Genomic DNA, 20,144 nt, shown 5'->3' with positions numbered 1-20,144 from the left:
AAATGCTGGGTTTACATGATCGTAATGGTAGGCCAAACTTCCAAAAACATAATGAGGGTTACCCAATACATAACTTGTTAATAAACCATTCTCAGAAGTCTATGATCCTGTCCAAGTCAATGGAGAAAGTGCAGCATCTACATGCCTGTCTTTCTCCACTCTTAAGCAAGGAACAGTAGTGTGTTTCACATGATTACCCTGGAAACTGTGTGTGTTACACTGAAGTGAGGCCCCATGGTGGCCCCAAATTTGTGCCAATGAACTCATGTCTCATTTTCCCACAAGGAATTGCAAATGGCAGGAGTTGATTCCCCAGGAATTCTCCAAACACTTGTGAAGGGAGGCAACATTGCATAATGCCAACCAGGAAGGCTCTACCACATGTTTAAAATAAGACATGATGTCTGACCAGTCTGAATCAAAAAGTTGGATACCCTGGATATAAAGTGTTTGAATTCTGCATTATGTATGTTGTGTAGATGTGAGATCACAATGGAATAGCAGTGTCTGTTTCTAACTTATGTAGACTACCTGTAATTTTGGCATCTTGACTGTGCTGCCTTACACGGCTCAGTGAACATCCATTTTTTATAAACTCTTGTTTTCCTCTGGTTGCATCTCATGTCTCTTCTTTTTCCAAGAATGTTTTTCCCTTCCTATTTGAGAACAGAGTAGTAGCTAAGTCCTTTGCAGGATGTTGGACAGATGCTGTGTTTGTCAAGATAAGTTTCAGTAAAACAGTCCTGTGAACAAGGTGTGGCTGTGCTGTGCATAAAGAAAGTTGGATAGAAAAAGAGCACTCTAAACAGGGGGCTTATGCTCAGAGCTTTCCCAGGACGTGTCTGGAGATCCCTTTCTACTTTGTGTTTTCCCATATTCTACGTCTGTACTCAGAAGCTTGGTTGACCTAGCTTGGGTCCTTCTTGTGCCATACACTAAGAGATAGATGACTAATATGTTCACATATTGCAGTGAGGTTTAACCCCCTACTGAAGTGCATTTCTTCCCAGTGGAAGGTCATCTGCACATTCATATATGTGCTGCAGGCTAAAATGTCAAATCCATACCACTGTTTTACAGGCAGTCATCAAGCAAAAGTGGGAGGAAGGAAATTACATGTGTGTGTCGTGGCATGGGGTGAGACTGAGAATAAAACCAATACAAAAAGAAAGAGACTAGTTGTCTTGTCCTGTCATCTGGTGCACCAGATGGCCAGTATTCCTTGGCAAAGCTCTCCTGCATGTTTTTGGGTGGGAAATCTTGGAAAATGTCTTCTTTGTATTACAGCTGAGGTCTTGAACTGCTCTTTGTGCTTTTTGGCTGGTAGCAGAGGGTAGACCTAGCCCACTCAGTAATGTTCCCTCTCCCTCCAGAACTTGTGTTACAGGACATGATATTTAGGGGTAGATATGCAAGAGGTACAAAGTACTTCTGTAGTAATAGTAGTAATACAGTCTCTCTAAAATTTTGCTTTAGACATATATTGTCCTACTCATTGACATGGTTATATTGACCTGATACTGCCATGCTTACTCAAATGAAATTTGCCTTATGCTGCAGAGTATGGACTTTGTAATAGTAACAGACAACAGGATACCTGAGAAACTGTTTTGGTCTCCTTAAAATTCAGGTGGAATATGCTTATTGAGCCTCATACCTGCCTTGAGGGTAAATCTACTTTTTCTTCTCTTTTAAAAGTATGCAAATCTATAAAGCCATTAGGACAGAAAATGCCTTTTAGCAGAGTGAATTAGACAACTGCATGTAATTTTCTTGGCTGTGAAGTCAACCTAAATGTGCGAGGTTCTTTCATATTGTCTTGTAGTTGTACACAGCACTGATATATAGTGCATGATAATGCATTATTGAGTAGTTGCCTGTTGTGTCTTCATTGCATGCTGTCAGCTGCATAATAAATAATTGATTATGTTGCTCTTAATCCACATTAAAGATATATGAGTATAAAATACATGAAGAAAATAAACCAGCAATGAACCACTGAAGTGCTCTGCAGTAACAGGAGTTAAGAAGTGGCCACCACTGCTATCCATTTCCCATTTCTATACTTTGAGTCAGTGATTGTCATGGCAACAAATGGCACATTCAAATCAGTGCTGATGCCTTTTTAAACAATAACAACAACAAAAAATCTGGTAAAGAGCTGGTATGCATCCTCCAGTATCTTCAACCATTATCCCTCGAGACTGAAATGTCCCTTAAAAAGATTAATCTTTTTTTTAAGTGGTTATAGACTGTAAAAAAATACAGTCTAACCCAGCAAATCCTTTTTTTTTTCCTCATAAAGCTTTGTTTATATTAAGGAGAAGAAGCACTAGCAGGGAAAAACTGAGTTCATGTTTACAATGGTTCTAAACCTCTGTTGCTGAACCATTCCTTGGAAAACGCCATGCTTCCCTTCTCAGTTCAGTTGCCAGCAAATCAAATGACAAGTTTATAACAGCACTGATTTATTTCAAGGAATAATTGGAAAGGTGAATACATTGAGGACATCATAATATAATCCCTGTCCTGAGGAACCTCAGATCTACAGAAAATGAAACAGGATGGTGTCCTAGAAACCTTTCAATATCTGCTCCTCTTTCTGCTGCCAACATATGTTCAGAAAGTAGCTGTCCTCTATCTGCCTTTATGTTCTGTAGGTAACTACAGTTTGAAACAATATGGAATAATTTGCAGATGAATGTTGCTGTCTTTTGAAAGCCACCTATTCAATTTATCCCCTTAATACTTGCAAGGTAAGTGAATCCCACTGTACAGGACAAAAGGAGAGCAGCTAGTGAAATTAAGGGATTTATTGTGGAATAGAATCTTCATCTTCTAATTCCCAGAGTGTGTCTATACTGCAAAGAGAAATGAATCACTTGAACACTGAAGCTGTTGAAGCCTGGGATGCAGTTTAGTCTGCCTCATGTAGGTATGGATGGATGAGTTCAATACCTGCCCAGAGGGCCTTAATAAAGGTTGACAGTCTAGAATTTAAAATTAATGTTGTTAACTTTTGTAAGTTAGTTGACTGAGAATGATAAACAATTCCACGAGGTTATTGCAGTCCTAACATCACAATCTAGGTGGGATGAATCATTCTTGGAAATACCTCTTTTTTTATTATTAACTGTAGCAGTAACCTAGATGACAGGTTGAGACACAGTTTCTGTCTTGGAGATGGCTAATGGTAGCAGTGGAATTTTACATGTAAATTTTACATATTCAGGCATGTAAGCTTCATAAGCTGTGTAGGGCCTCTGGTGCTCTCTCTCTGTATCTCTCTTTTGTATAGATAATGCTTTGGACATGGTTTGGGACATCATTTTGTGGGGACCATAGGTATATTAGGTGTCTAAATAGCTAGGCTGGATCTGTGGATTTCTGTTATGTGGCTGGTTGAATTCCCAGGTGAATCTGGGAAGACTGTGGTCCAGACACAAGATTTATGTCTTTCCATTCCTGACTGTATTTCAATAATATATTCTCTAATAACAAACATTTCTCTTGGTAGAAGCACTTACAGGATCTTTTTCCTATTCAATTTTCTTTTCATTCCATACATAGGATCTTTATTTCAGTATGAAACCTACTCCTTTGTCAAACTTAGTTGAAATTGGCTGAAAGATTCAGAAGTTATTAGACAAGTACAGACAGTGTCATTAGCCCTCTCCCCTTAGGAAACAGACTTAAAGGATATGATCTCAGCTGAGGTTGACGGACCTCAGTTAGTTAAAATTCATGTTAAAAGAGTAGTGCAGACACACCTATGTTTTAATAAGAAATAATAGCTTGTATTTAGCCTAGACTGAAGGTTCTTTTTCTCTGCTTTAGCCCAAATGGCATTGTGGTTTTGGCAGTTTAGATGGATCCCTACTTATATATCTTAACAAAATGATTTGTCTGCTCTTTGATTTTCAGCTTCAGTGAGCTGAACTTCAGAGATTCATCAGGACCCGTGATCTGAAACATCTCCTTTTCTACAGCCACTGAATTTTAAAAATCTGTTTCATTAATTAGGACACCTGCTAGATCAGAATGTTTTCAAATCTGCACAATATTCTGCTGACTGAGTTTGTACAATTAATTCTTTTAATACAATTATTGTTACCTTTCAGAATCAAATGTAAGATTTTAGTAAGTGAGCATTTAGGCATCTACATGTCCTTGCTCTGTCAAGCTCTTACTGATCATTATGACTTTGCAAAACAATGTCTTTGTTCAGTTCCAGATTGTAGGGTCTTTTTTTTCTCCTTGTTGTTAGCTAGATAAAGGTGTTAGTAGGCCAAGGATAAGCATCTGTCCTTGTTGAAGAATATTAACCAAATCAATTTTTTTCATGAAATCAATTGATGTGTTAGCAAGAGAGACAATAAAACATTATGCTGTTTTGGCTCCCAGGAGCCTGAATAGTCAACTCTAACTTTCAGAAATAGACAAAAAAGACCTACAGTTCAAATCTAAATCTTGATCGGAACTTCTCCAGGGTACATGGGAACTCTACTCACTTCTAAACTAGATGTGCACTTAAAGGGCAGTCATATGAAAACTGACCCCCTGCCAGAGCTTCCGCAAATAAGGACACATTTGACTTATTGAACCCCAGTTTGTCCTCCAAAAGCAATAAGGTGGGGTGGTAACAGAGGGTATTATATTTCTGAATTCATCACCTGAGGAGTTTTCAGCCATTCCTGAAAACAGGGCATTGCTGTAAACACAGGAGAAGCAGCTTGTGTTTTCTACAAAGCTTAACACATCTTCCTTGAGCTTTTGATGGTGAGGTGGGAGTCAGTTTTTATCTGATACGTATTAGACTAGCAAGCTCATTAGGCAGATGATAGAAACATTATTTTAAATGGGAAACCTTTTCCAGTAGCTGTTGTCAGAGTCTCTGAAGAGTCAGTTCTAGTTGCACTGCCTATTTGACATGTGGTATTTAGTAAACTGTCAGACCTTTAAGTTAAGTATTTTAATAAGATCTAGTTCCAAAATTACATGGCGGCATACTGAAGTGTTGTGATACTTTGCATCTGAATCTGAACTTCTAGAGTGGGGCTATTTTATAATAAAAATCTTCCCCTACCTCAGAACTGCTCTGAACCTGCAGACTGTAATGACAGGATGAAGTTTTAATACTAAAACTACTAAATATTTGGATTCTGTAATAGTCTCCTATTTTGTGGAATCATAAGGTTTTATGATGTGTTTAAAAATAAAGTTGCTGTGAAGAAGATCCAATACTTCAAGAAGGATTATATGATTTGCCTGAGAGTTCCTCCTCAGCTGCTTCTCCTTGCCTGTCCTCCTCCATATACTGGAGGCTTTGATTGTCATATGCAGGTCATATTTGTCCATGACTGGAAAGCCTTGTGCAAGCAGCTGGTATGGCTTCCCAGCCTGCGTGGAGCAGGTTTAAGGATTTCACTGAGGCAATATATTGCAGAATATGTGTATGGACTTGCATAACATAAAATATGTCACTATTATAGTGTGAAAAAATTAAGGAATGTGACAGGCACTGATGGTGACAGTTATGAAAGGTACCTTATGGGCAAGTTATTCTGCAGCTTTCCTCCTAAGGACTTAACACACATGCACATGATTCTGAAGCACCCAGTGTGACAGATGCTGGACTTGGTCAACAGCTAAGTTGTCTTAATATGGCATTTAGTTTTGATATTGATGTAAAATATCTAGACACAGGAAACCCATGAGAACAATCAAATACTGTATACTCATTACTGTGAGTCCAGAATGCCATCACCACTGATTTAACTAGTAAGGAATATGGAGGCATAGTGTGAGTTAGCTGTTTGGACTTCCTTTATATTAATTGCAAAGAAATAGGCACTGCTAGGATGCAATTTGTTACATCTTAATGTAGATCTCTAGACTGGGTTAGATAAATCGCCCCCGAAATTGCATTTTTCTCTGACTTACTTCATTGTAGAGGGAAACAGAATAATTAGCTCAAAAGTAGCTAGATGCATTTTAGAAGCATAAAGGTTCTTACCTCTTAGAAGTATAAAGATGAATCCATCCTTTTGCTTTACCATTCTGGCACATCTCTGTATATTTACCTTTGATTCATAACGTGGACTTTTAAGCAAGCAAAATAATGCTTTTGTTCATGTTCTTTGGGCAATAACTGACGATTTTTATTGAAAAGTAAAGCTTGTGCATCAAGATGGTCTATTAATATAACTGCTTTAATGAAAAGAAACTAGGAAGGTTATATTTTTCATACTGGATCATAAAGGTAATATTTCTCATTTTCTGTCACAGCTGTGCTTGATAATGTTGTTTTCAGCAAAAGCTTTCTCAGATATTTGCATATTAATGAACTTTTTCTTGTAAACCGCCTTGCATAGAAGAGTCATGGTATATACCCAGAACACCAGCACTACAACATGACAAAGAAATGATTTATTCTAATATAAAAATATCAGCCCAGCCTTGCAATATCCAGAGGATAGCATTTTGAAAGTGCAATTACCAAATACTTTTAGGTTGAAAGCTACCATAATTATCCCCTGGTCAAAAAGCAAATGAGAATGCCTAATTGTGTAGCACTCTCTGAAGATTTATCCATTTGCTGTAGAATCTGGACATGTGTTCATAAGATACGGGCTGAAAATGTGTTGTGCTCATCAAAAAGGAATGAGTGAGGTGTTCCTCCGTCTGGTGTGGCTGAATGAAAATAATGAGGATAGCAGAGTATTCATAGAAGTGTCCTTGCTGTTTTCATATTTTTGAATGCAGTGTTTCCTGTTCTTTCTGTGTGAGGAGGAGATAGAGGCCATTGTTACCTTGTGTTGAAGCTTGACCGTGGATGGTGTGGAGTGGCCACGTCTGTGTAATGCACATTATTCTAGTATGCATGAGTAAATCAAGTAGAGAAGGCAAATGGTCCAGGGTACCAAATACTCCTTCTAGGTGTTCCAGTATAAATTTGCAGGAATAAGTCCAAAGAGCTGTTCTGTACTTGCAGTCTGGCAGCAAATTTAGCTTGAGTTCCCAAACCTGAATCTACATCCTCACCCTCTGAAGTGGTGGAAAGCTTCTGTTGGCTGTGGTGAGCTATGGGCCACATATAGCAACAGGCTCCTGGTTACCCAAGATGCACTCTGCAAGGACTACTTCCATGGTTAGTTACACTCTTCGAAGAACACCTTGAAATAAATGGCAGGGTTTTTTTTTACTTAACGAGAAGTAAATCTAGTCACATTTGTGTTACATTTGGGTTCTCTGTCTGTAGGTTTGTTTTAGGGAACTTTTTCATGTTTAGGAGTAGGCCTGGATCAGGTGCCCACACTGGGTTTCTGTCTTCTGCTGCTTCCTGCTTGTTTCTTGCCTGCCAGGAAGTTCTGCTGTGTAAGCAACAGCTGTTCTGTATGTCTGTGCAATGTTTGGTATGATATAAGTTACAACCTATTACATGAAGAATAACAAGAATAATAAATTTCTGTGTTAGAGCCTAAAGTCCTGGAAGGCAAAGGTAAAAATGCAGCACCACTGCATTTGACTCTACTGCCATATTTGTTTTTGATGAGGCTTCAAAGAGAAATGGAAATTAGTAGCATTGTTTGTCCCTCCTTCCCTCCCTCTCATCACTTAAATTTCAACATAGCTCAAATTGAAACTGTGTCTTGTTTTGATAGGAATGCTACAGAATGGAAAGAAGTTTGATTCCTCCAGAGACAGAAACAAGCCTTTTAGGTTCAAGATTGGCAGACAAGAAGTCATTAAAGGATTTGAAGAAGGTGTTACACAGGTATGAAGAAATTTTTCTCACTGAACTTCGAACTAGCTGAATGTGTGTGAGCACAGCAATGTCTGGTGCAATGGTGGCAAGACCAAGTGAAAATCACAATGCAGGACATGATGTAGTTTTCTGAAAGCACAGGCCTTTTGAACACAGTGTTTTCTGTAGTTGTTCTCCCTCCATCCAGGGGCATCTCGTGAGGCTTTCCACATGGTGTGTGCCTGGGAAAGGTGAAGTCTCCTCTCCAGGTGCCAGTGTTCCACATAAGTCCCGTCACTTTTCCATGAGCACCTCCACAAATAGACAATCGTGGCCTCTAAGTTGTTCCAAGTGGCAGCAATTCATAGAGTGGCCTCTCTTCAGCTATTTAATAAAAGTCCAAGCTGCTCTTTTGGTGACATCCATGACTGAGCTACTGACTTTGACCCTTAATCAATACGATATCAAACTGCGCTGTTAAAATCTTCATGATTTCAGACTCCCAGCTACAAAACTGAACATTGACTGACCAGCCCTACATTGAGAAAAGGGAAATTGCCCTCCATTAATTACAGTTTGAGTGCCAAAACGGTAAAACTCTAGAGGAGCCACATGATGCAATTCATTGTCAACTCTTGTGCTGTCAGGGCCCTTTACATGAGGAGTGTGATCAGGCTGCTCAAGTGCAAGAGTATTACAAACCCCATTTTGGGGTCCTAGAAAGAAACTGCTCAAATATTATTATAGGAACAACTATGATAGGAACAAGTTCTTGTGCTTAAATAGAGACAAGGTAAGAATGCAAATTGAGAAACAATCCACTGAGGAATGATGCAACCATGATTTTCCAGAGAGGGATGAAAGAAAATGATGTCCAGTCCTATGGAGAAAGCAAGACCAGCATTCCCTTCTTTCCAGCCAGAGAAAGAGGTCCATTTGAGGAATCCTAGAAATACCCACATTCCTCTCAAGGATTTTAACTTTATTATTTGGTTTGTAATAAGGCCTAAGAGATGCTCAGGACTGCAGTGTGCTGTAGAAAACAAGCCAGTGCAGGTAAAGCAGTGACAACCAGTGTGGGGTGAATCAATCTGTCCCTTTCTTAACCACTCACTCCCTGAGTCATGTCCCTTGTATAGTAAGTGGCCAAAATCTGTTCCAGGAATCAGTGTCCAACATGCTGCCCTCATGCTCCTCCTAGTGGATCACTGAAATCCAGTTTGGGACTGTCTCCCTTCACCTCAGGGTCTGGAGGGGTTTGTAGAGTGTAATTAACACAAGGCACTTGGAAAAAGGCAGTTCACTATATCTGACATGTAGGTTTTCTCAAACTTCGGTTTAATGACTGTCAGATACCAGCAATATCTGCATTTCTTTGCTCAATTTCTGCCAGTTTGAGTTTGCCCCATGCCTAAAACCTGTTCATAACTTACCAGCTGTCTGGCTTGCCAGGGAAGTATCAGAGCAGCAGGCAGCTTGCCACATAAAAAGCCTTGCAGGAACCAGGAGAGGTCATCTGCTCTTATACCCTTAGCCCCATGGCATGAATACTCCCTGAATCTGGGAAAGCTCATACTCACATTTTTCTTCTACCTAAACTGGTGAAAGCTCTAGCTTCAGCATATTTTATAGAACCTGAAAAACAATTCAACAGGAGATGCCACATAATCTATAGTCCAGTGATGTGCTTGATCTTGGGAGAGAGGTCGCAGTTAAAACTGGTACTTCAAATCAGGGATTGTTTCTTGGCCAGTGAACATTCAGTCACCAGTTCATGGTGCACGAATAGCAGCTTGGGAGCATTCCATCCAAGAATACTCTGTTGGGAGATCAGGGATTTGAATCTTGACACCTCAAATCTCAATGAGCATTCTTACCTCCAGTGGTAGGCTGGAGTGAAATAAATCAGCATTTCTGTCCATCCCAGGGGCAGGGGCTCACTGTGCGAATAAGCGGCACCTGAGGTGAGACATCTGTCCTCAGGTTTGGGCTGAGTTTAAGGCACTGATCTCAGGAATATAAAGCTCTGGTCTTGTCTGTTGCTGAGAGACTTTTGCTGACACAGGCTGATGGTGCTACGTGTATGCTGTGCTCTGCAAAAGGAGCTCACTTCTATAGCTGGCTCCAGTGAAGGCAGAATAGTCCAAAGTACTCATTAAAAAGCATTTATGTGACTCCCAGACTAGCTCTGGTAATTTAGATAACTGCTGTGATAAGCTAGAGTGGTCAGGAGACCTTCGTTTGACCTGTTTGTGACAACTTCATCTTGACGCTGAAAGATGAGTCTGGTGGTGCCAGCTCTCCTCAGTTTTCTAAATCTGCCATGTAGTCATGTGTTCCTTGTTTTCCTCCTAATACTGCTTTTTTGTCTTCTCTCTCTTTTTTTTTTCCTTTTTTTTTTTCTTTTCCCCTCTCTCCACCATCCAAAACCCAGATGAGCTTAGGACAAAGAGCAAAGTTGACCTGCACACCTGAGATGGCCTATGGAGCCACAGGGCACCCTGGGGTTATTCCTCCCAATGCTACTCTCATCTTTGATGTGGAGCTTCTCAGGTTAGAGTGAATCATCTCGAGTTGGCTGGAGACATCTGTTAATAACCATCCATTCTTTCTCACCTTGCCAGCAGCAGGAGAAATCTTCACTGGAATCCCAATCTTCCCTGCTTAAGCTGTTCTGTCAATAGCACCTGCTATTGGGTTCCTTATGCCTTCTTTCTCTTTTTAACTTTGTGGTGTCTGTATTTGCCTTTTATTATTGTTCTGGGACAAATGTCTAGCGTTGTAACATTCTTCAAGTTGTACATTTTATTTAATTTGCATGTAAGAAGAATTTACAGTGATGATTGAAAAGATATATAAATATAGATATATATTCCTTTTTGGTAAACCACTGCCTTACTGTACACTTAAACCAAGAAAAAGAAAACACAAAAGGTGCTCACAAAAATAAATAAATAATCCAATGTAGGCCTTGTACATGAACGGGCATTAGCCAAACAAGTTACCTGCGCTGCCACTTTTCTCAACTTGTATGTTCTGCTTGCTGCTGTTTAAAAAAAAAAAAAAAGCTGTCTGAGCTAAGAATTAAAAGCCTATATATATATATATATATATATATATAAAAAACAAAACAACAACAAAAAAAAAAAAACCAACAATAAAAACTTGGTTCTTTACAGTTTCTGCTTCTCTGGCCACTGGAGTTCTTTGTGGCATATAAGAAGTTCTAAAAACAATCATCAACATCATCAACACATTTTTTGTTAATTTCTCTTCTTGTGTGAAATACACATTATTTCATTCAGTGCTTCTGTTAGAGATGGCACAGTGGGACCAGGACTGTGCATGTAAGGGCTGCTGGAACAGAGAGGTTTCCTGCCCTGCTGGTGGCCCCTCAACTCTGTCGAGTTTGGCTGCTGACAAAAGTGATGCTTCTCAAAGATTTGCAATGCTGCTCCAATTCTGTGCTTCTACGACTGCAAAACTAGTGTAAAAATTTCCACTACATCTGAGAAAAGCTAGAGGAGAGCAGAACTATGCATCCACTTTACAAAACAAACGTGAGGTGTGGGATGATGTGACCACTGAACACAAGGGATATTTTTAGGCTGCATCTTCTGATGCTGTTTATATGGCCTGCAAACTTCCTTTGCATGCTGGACTTCTGGCACTTGACAGGAGCAATGTTTCATAGAATCATAGAGTCATTTTGGTTGGGAAAGACCTTTAAGATCATCGAGTCCAATCATTATCTAACTCTGCCAAGTATGGTATTAAACCATGTCCCTTAGTACATCTCTACATCTTTGAAACACCTCCAGGGATTCAACCACCTCCCTGGGGATCCTATTCCAGTGTTCGAGAACCCTTTCAGTCAAGAAGTTTCTTCTAATCTCTAATCTAAACATCCCCTGATGCATCTTGACGCCATTTCCTCTCGTCCTATCACTTGTAACTGGGGAGAAAAGACCAACACCCACCTCACTACAGCCTCCTTTCAGGGAGTGGTAGAGTGGAAAAATGTCTTCTATCAGCTTCCCTTCTCTGGACTAAACAATCCCAGTTCCCTCAGCTGCTCCTCACAAGAGCTGTTTTCCAGACCTTTTACAGGTTTCCTTGCCCTTCTCTGGACCCACTCCAGCACCTCAATGTCTGTCTTGTACCGAGGGCCCCAAAAGTGAGCAGTGCAGAATACAAGGGGACAATCAGAGCCTTGGTCTTGCTGGTCATATTGTTCCTCATACAGGGCAGAATGCTGTTAGCCTTTTTGGCCAATAAAATTTATTACATTTGATGTGACAAATGTATCTCATTTGATGGTTATATGAATTCATGAAATGCTGCTTCCTCCCCTGGAGATGGGAAGATGCACAGTCTGCATCTGGCATAAATCTAGGATCACTGCAGCAGCAAGCTTACACATCTACCTGTCATTAACAGTCCTTTTATTTAGGATAGGCCAATTTCCTGTTAATAGATGGGGAATTAGATCTGCCAGTGTGATGGCCACTAGTTCTCAGAAACTCTTTTTAAAGCTCCCAGTCCCCTTTGGCTTACAGATTGCAGGTTGTAGCAGCAGTTGCAGGTTTGAACTCCTATAGATGTCTTAGTTAAACATAGGATAGCTCTGTGGCACCCCATCAAACACAGGACAATGCAGCACATCAGGCTAAAGCTGCTCCTACCAGTGACCCAGATTGCTTGTTGCTCATTAAAAACAAAGAAACAAACAAACAAAACCCAAACATCATAAAGGACTTTGTTTGGGACCTTTCTTGAATGCCTCAAAAGGGATGCTAAGGATTGGTTCAGCATACCTGGAAAGGCCACATTATCTCTTGGTCCTGCTGTTGGCAAGCTTCTACTGTGTCTAAAGATAGGGCCTTGCTCTGCTCTTCTGCTGGGCTCCTTGCCAGTGAAAAACATGTTCCTGTCAGGCTTCAGGAGTTGATCCTACTCTCTCTTACTGTTTCTATCTGCAGAGCTGCTGTGCACTTTCCTTCTGCCCTCAGCAGTACAACCCAGCCATTACCGAGTCTGTAAAATCCTTATTACAGCAGGTTGATGAAGCTCTGTCCCTCATCACTCTTTCTCTGCAGAGACCTTTGTTGGAAGCAGAGATTATTACATTTTTCATGCCAATTCATATAAAAAAAATCTGAAAGGAAAACTAATTGTACTTTGTGATACTTAGGGAAATGAAGCTTTCAAGGAAGTGTAAGCTTCAGCTCTTTATTTGACTGCAAATGTGTTAATTTATTTAATTGTATCATTGCTCAACACAGTACATATTATTATTGCCACTATGTAATAGTTTGGAAAAAAGTGACTGTCATTGCCTGTGTAATCAGATATACTCTTGTTACTGATTTCTGAACAGCATCCATGGAAAAATATGACCTTTCAGGCTTAATTTCATGCCCTGCTTCCTGAAAAATTAAATGGGAAGTGAGCACACATAAAATCCAGCACAGATGCAGAGTACAAGGCTGGTAACATCTGCCTTAGTTGCTGCCCTCTCTACTGTTCATACAACTGATTTCCCTGTCCTTTGATACTACATTTCAAACACAATCTTGAGCAGACTTCATCAAAACAATCCTCTGGGCATTCAATTTTCATTCCCTCTGTCTTGCAGGTACAAATTATTATTTCATTTTACATGCGCAGGGACATTGAAAGCCCTTAACAGGCACTGGAAGAAAAAGTATGAAATGGAATATTTAATGAAAGGCAGCAGCTGAGCTCTCAGACAAATCAAAAGCTGCTGATCTTGAGGATTCATTGAAGGAATTTTTATTAATCTTATTACCCTAAAGAATTGCTTTTTATGTATGTTTTTCAAACAGCACTGAATCCTCATCAAAACAGACACTGCAGTGGAAGCATTGTGCCCTTCCACTATTGACAGAAGCAGTGTGGTCCTTCCACATGATTCTAAACAAGGCTGGCAGCGTGCAGCACTGGTATGAGTGCTTTGGCATTTTATTATTGGTGTTTATTTATTTATTAGAGGCATAAATCCAGCATGGTAGCAAGCACCTCCTGTTCCTGGTGCAGCGAGAGGCTTTCAAATGGCCAGCAAATGCTGTAAACAGCTCGTTATCCTAGTGCTTGGCACATGCATGTGTCTGTATGTATATGTATCATTCTATGAGGTGGGATGGTTTGTAACCTCTTTAGAAAGCTAATGACAGTCACACAGAAGCCCTCCAATAGGATTTCACTCATTACTCACTTAAACATTTTAAAAGCAAGCTGCTTTTGGCCTGAGAAACTTAGGTTTGTATTAATCTGATGGATGAGACCTGAAAAGCAAGCTGGCACTGCAGGAGTAACTTGCTTACCCCACAGGAGCAGCAGCAGATCACAGCTGCACCTGACAGAAGCAGTACAGGGCTGGGCAAGTGGGCAAGATGCAATGACATGGCAAGAGAGCTTTACATTTCTGCAGTTCAGAGATGCAACCCCAGCTGCTAAAGTCTCTTGTCACCTGTTCCTGTCCTCAGGGATGCTGTGGCCTGCAAGGCTTCTTGCTGCAAAAAGCAGCTTTAGTTTTAAGGGAGGGACATAGATATGGAGCAGCCATAGCACAGGGACAAGGCTTTTAACTGCATGCACTAAACACAGCTCTTACTCATCCTAAATGCCTGTGTGCAACAGAAAGGAGACTCTTCCCAGGGGAAACATTCCAGTCAGGGACAGGATTGGAGTTCAAGCTCCCACCCAAAGGTAAAATCACACCTGAGCCACGTCACCTGTATCCTCCCTGCTCACTGGGGTGAAACAGCCAGCTCAAAGGGTCACCGCCACCCTTCATGCTCCTAGAAGCTGAGAGACAACACCCACTACACATGGCAGCTGCAAGAGACCTTCTCTGTTTGAGAGTTGGACATTGGTACCCACAACTGTGCATCCTTCCCCACCACTCACGCTGAACATGTGTGAGCTGTCGTGTACTTGTACAAGGACAGATGCTCTGCAAACTCTGGTCTGCATCAGAAACATTCAGGTGATGAATTACTTCCTTTCTAACAGGAAAGGTTACGTGCAGAAGTGGCACAGCCTAACACAAGTCTTGATGAAAAAAGGCAAAACTGTGTAGACATTTATTTTTTCACTAAACAGACAAGCAAACAGCATTATTCTTTATGTGACAACTTTCAATGAAAATCTAAGGATAAGAAAATGGGAACATTCCTTTATGACAGCACAATGCATTAAGAAATTTAGCTTAAATTAGAAATAATCCAAGTATGTTTGCTTCTGTCCTTCCCTCCCAAGGCAGGACACTACCAATATCCACACAACTTCCAGGTGGTTCAGAACAGAGGCAGAGGTCATTCTTTTCCACTTCCAAAGTACACTGGGTATACACACTTTGTATCACACTAGTTCTCATTCACAGCACAAATGCTGAAAAACAAATTTGTAGGTGTTTTATCTTTACCAGATTCTACATCTAAACCTTTAGGTAGATGAAATCTATTGCAGTTCAAACACACCAAGTGGAAAATAAGACAAAACAGGTATCCAAAATTACCACCACGATCAGTCTCATTTTGGTCAGGTGTTCCTTACTTCACACTAAGGTGCAAAGTGTTTTCTGTCACTCCTACACTAACCTCAGGACAAACCTGGGACACATAGTGAGGATCTTTGTTTTATTAGGTGAGCCCTGCAGCAATGCACTAATAGAGTAAGTTTATTTTACTGCATTTTACCAGTTTTGTTTGTCATTGGGGACAAGACACTTTGAAGTTACCTAAGCAGCTCGATCATTTTAAAAGGCTATTCATTTTCTACAGTTTGTAAAAAAACTCTTCTAAACATGGATTTGGGCTTGCTTGGTTTCTAGAAGCAGCCTAACAATCACATAATGGAGTTAGACTCCTTCAAGCATTCCAGACAGGAGAAATGTGCAGTAATCTGTGTACACTACACAGGAACGAAGAATTATCAAACCATACTCTAATAAAAAGCACACAAATCCCTATAGCAAGGAGACTAGTTGCAATACGCCATTTTCAGAGAGCAGGAAGTGAAATTTACCTCTGTGTATGTAGGCAGCTCAGAGCCCCTTGAGCTCTTGGATTAACTGGCAGGCTGAAACACTCAGCCCGCTCACTTCTGCCATGAAAGGACCTGCTAGAAACAGGGCTGTGGTTATGCAGCAGTTATTTGGTCACCCTTACAACCACCATACCCGTTTATTGGGATTTAATCTTAAAGCAGATCTTCTGATGCTTTATTTAATTGTAATGTGAAGATCTACAGATTAAAATTTGAACTTTTAAAAAATTTTGTTAAGACTTCACTGAGGATTCCTATGTTTAGTTCAAGAACTCAACAGCAGAGCTCGAGAAGTTCTAAGAAAAGATGAATTTATTTTGGTGGGTCTGTATTAATTCCATATTTTTCCTTGAGAAGCTTAAGCTGTTCCTCTTTCTTCTTTGTGTCCATCTTTTGGAATGCCTGTAATGAGGAAAACAGAAGATGAGAGAAGAAAAATAAAAAAAAAACTCATGATATGCCATTTCCTTGTAACCACAAATATCACTATGAACTATAGCAAAATCACATACAAATAGCACTGCTTGATTCTCAACCTCTGAGAACACCACAGCACCCTGGGTACCATCAGTAAGAGGCAGAACATTGAGACCTAGGGATGTTCTACCTGTAAACAAGGCCTTGTAACATAAGACAAGTAATGGGTTCTAACTGGAAGAAGCTGGATTGAGATTAGACATGAGAAAGAAAGTATTCACCACAAGGGTGGTGAGGCACTGGAACATGTTGCCCAGAGAAGCTGCGGATGCAAGTGTTCAGAGCCAGGTTGGATGGGGCCTTGAGCAACCCTGTCTACTAAGAGGTGTCCCTGCCCATGGCAGGAGGTTGGAACCAGATGATGTTTGAAGTCCCTTCCAACCCAAACCATTTAAATACTATGATCTCACATCATGCTGCAACTGTGCAGTTCCAAGGCCATTGCTTCCTCTTTTCAAAGTACACTCATCAGAAACATGTCTCACACTCTTGGCCCAAAGGTGCCTTTTTGCACACAGAACACCAAGTAAAGATGAAATCCTAACAACTTATCCAATCCATTCCCTTCACCAGTTTGGATATCTTAAAAATATTCAGGCAATTGTCTGTTCAAAGAGAGTTTTGGTTTGTGCTACCTGTGTTCACAGGTAACTTAAAAAACCCCAAACCAATCCAAGTCCACCTACCCTGTTTGCATTATAGTACAAAACGACGAGGTATCTGTTGCACACATTGAATCCTGACAGGTGATCACAAGCGTTTTTGGCATCAAAGATGTCTTCATAAACCACGTAGGCTGTACCTCTGGTCTCAGGAGTGTTTCCACTGCAGAGCAAGACCATTTTTAATGTTAAATAAACAGGAAATAGTTCTATTTTCTTTGGCCAAGATTAGCTTAATAAATGTAACATCACTAAACCCCAAATTATTGATATTTTTTTCTAGCTATTATAATACTTGGAGACTTTCAAAACCCACATGGATGCATTCCTGTGTGGACTATCCTAAGTGATCCTGCTTCGGCAGGGGGGTTGGACCTGATGATCTCTTGAGGTCCCTTCTAACCTCTGATATACTGTGATACTGTGATACGTCCCTACTTTCCACACCTATCTCCGCTTACAGTTCAGAGATGGAGATAACAGGAAACGTGACACAGGCACATGCTCCAAAGGGAACTTACCTCTCCACAACAACTATCAGAAGATGTTGCTGTCAGGGGTTGTCATATCTCTGGAAGTACTTGGAGCTTTTATTACTAAGATTAGCTGGTTTTATTTAATATTACAAGACCAGGCTGTCAGTTAATGGATGTCTGGATCAGATGTCTCAATGGAATATGTCTCTTGGCACATCAAAAAAACAATTCTAGAGTCAAAACATCCCCTCTAGTGCAGGACCACAAGACCACTTCAGAAGCACTGCCATCATCTATCAGACCACTGATTTGATTTCCTTTGCCTGAGGGACAGGAGACATGTCTGGGCACATCACACTAATTAGCCCAGAGAGACTGCAGAGCCTACAAATCAAAAAGGGTCTCAGCTAAAAGATACTTCTAGTCAACTTAATAATCAAAAGAACTCTAAGACGTTGGCTTCTAAGAGAACTTCTAAGGACAATCAACATCCATACCAGGCTGCATACAAAAAAGAAGACAATGGGTAAAAGTCATTACAGAGGGACTTCTGTGGAAAATGTCAGGATTTCTGAGGAGAACAAGAATCTGTAGTTCTGAACAATCAGCAGGGAAGCTGCCTACAGTTCCCTGTTGGATATGCAGGCCATCACATCACTTTGATGGAAAGGTTGTGATATGTTTTAATTCTGTGTGTCCCATGTTTGTGTTGCAACATTTTCATTAACCTTAAATATTAATTCTCCTTTATGCTTATCAGTGAAGGACTCCACCTATTTAGCCAAGTCATAATTTTATGCAGTCCCTTATTCTTTTTCCCACTTCCCCAGCCACTTTTGTAACCTGTCCCTATACAGGAAGGATCTCAGTAGCTACATGTTCCAACATCAGCAGTGTGGGTTTACTGAAGGTGATTCTGTGTGCAAAACTAAGTTGATTCTATGCACTGAACAAGTCTTTGCAATCACTATGGATCTGGAATGAACACTTCTGTTTGTCACAGAATCACAGGATTGTTTTGGAATTTAAAGGATCACCTTAAAGATCATCAAGTCCAACCATTACCTAACTATCAAGTCTGGTGCCAAACCACATCCCTCCACACCACATCCACTCATCTTTTAAACACTTGAGGGAATGGGGATTCAACCACCTTCCTGGGGAGCCTATTCCAGTGTTTGATAACCCTTTCAGTCAAGAAGTTTCTTCTAGTATCCAACCTAAACTTCCCCTGCTGCAAACTGAGGCCTTTTCCTCTCATCTATCACTTATTACCTGGGAGAAAAGACTAACACCTTGCCACAAGCTTTCAGGGAGCTGTATGGTGAGAAGGTCTCCCCTTGAGCCTCCTTTTCTCTGGGCTAAACAACCCCAGTTCCCTCACAGCCACTTCTCACAAGAGCTGTTCTCCAGACCCTTCACCAGCCTTGCTTCCCTTCCTAGACCCACTCCAGCACCTCAGTATCTTTCTTGTAGTGAGGGCCCCAAAAGTGAACACAGTACTCAAGGTACAGCCTCACCAGTACAGGGGAAAAACCACATCCCTGGTCCTGCTTGTCACACTACTGCTGATACAGAGAAGGGTGCTGTTGGCCTGCCTGGCCACACTGATAGCTAATATTAAGATGGCTGTTCATCAACAGCCCCAAGACTTTCTCTACTGGACCGCTTTCCAGCCACTGTGCTCCAAGCCTAGAGCATGTGGTTATTGTGACCCAAATGCAGGACTCGCATTTGGTCTTGTTGAAACACATGCAATTGGCCTCAGCTCATTGATCCAACCTATCCAGGAACCTCTGCACAGCCTTCCAGCAGCAACAGTAACATCTTGATTTTCACATTAATTACATTGCATGCAACTTTTGCCTTTCTTGTTTTTTTTTTTTCTTTAAGGTAAAATCTTAGCTTCATTTAAGATTTACTTGAGAGTAAGTCTCTCGTGTTTTTACTAACTCACCTTTCACATCAAACTCAAGCTTCTTCACCATACCTACCACCAACACTATTTTGTAACACACGTAAGAGAAAACATCATCACATCCACCTCTGGCACAGAGGAAGACTGCTGAAGTGAATTTAATTTTTCCAGCTGTGAAATCCTGTTGCTACCTACTGCAATAAGGATAGTGATACTAAAGCACAAAACCCCCTTAACTTTTCAAAGAAAATACTTACACTCTGATTTGTCGAATAGGCCCGTATTTCCCAAAAATATCATACATTTCCTCTGCTGTGATTTTATATGGCAAGTTCCTAATATACAGGATCCGGTTGACTTCTGGCGGCAGCCGGATCTGACACAGAAACAACATATATTGTGTTAGACCTAGAACAATCGCTTCAAAACTTAAAATCAGCAGCGCACGTGCTAAATCACTGAACGAGCGCATGTGCCTCACTGGCCCTTTTTTAACCCTCTACAGCTACAAACCTGGCATACTTTTGTCAAACATAAGGCGTGCCTGGAAGAGGGAGGCGCATTCCCGGCCTTCCTTGGCCGAAGGCGCAGAAGGCCTCCTCTCAGCCCCGGGCTGAGGTACACTCCTCCTCAGCGCCCGGATGGATGAGGCGAGCCGGGGAGAGAACAGGAGAGAGCACTCACGTTGGCTCGCTTGGCCGCTTGCATCGCCATGGCGCCGGTCGGAAGGAGGGAGCTGCCGCCTGGGAGAGAAACACCAGCAGGGAAGGAGACCTCAGCGCAGCACTGAG

At 41.0% G+C, this 20,144-nt stretch overlaps 2 protein-coding genes across 2 annotated transcripts in view; one reads left to right on the top strand and one right to left on the bottom strand.

Moving 5' to 3' along the window:
- Positions 1–10,537, top strand: part of FKBP1B (FKBP prolyl isomerase 1B) — a 33,449-nt gene extending 22,912 nt beyond the window's left edge. The window contains exons 3-4 of the mRNA XM_054383670.1: positions 7,665–7,777; positions 10,182–10,537. Of these exons, the coding sequence (XP_054239645.1) occupies positions 7,665–7,777; positions 10,182–10,310 (242 nt within the window). The 3' untranslated portion in view covers positions 10,311–10,537. The remainder of the gene's footprint in view (positions 1–7,664; positions 7,778–10,181) is intronic.
- Positions 10,538–16,132: 5,595 nt separating this feature from the next.
- On the bottom strand, positions 16,133–20,144 carry SF3B6 (splicing factor 3b subunit 6). Its single transcript, XM_054383666.1, has 4 exons — positions 20,038–20,144; positions 19,611–19,729; positions 16,984–17,122; positions 16,133–16,222 (listed from the first exon to the last, which is right to left on the bottom strand). Exons 1-4 carry the CDS (start codon positions 20,065–20,067, stop codon positions 16,133–16,135), a joined length of 378 nt encoding a protein of 125 aa, XP_054239641.1. The 5' UTR covers positions 20,068–20,144.

This window comes from Indicator indicator, chromosome 9 (genome assembly GCF_027791375.1).
Source record: "Indicator indicator isolate 239-I01 chromosome 9, UM_Iind_1.1, whole genome shotgun sequence".
NCBI lineage: Eukaryota > Metazoa > Chordata > Aves > Piciformes > Indicatoridae > Indicator > Indicator indicator.
Note: the sequence above shows the minus strand (reverse complement) of the source record. Positions and strands in the feature narration are given on the sequence as shown.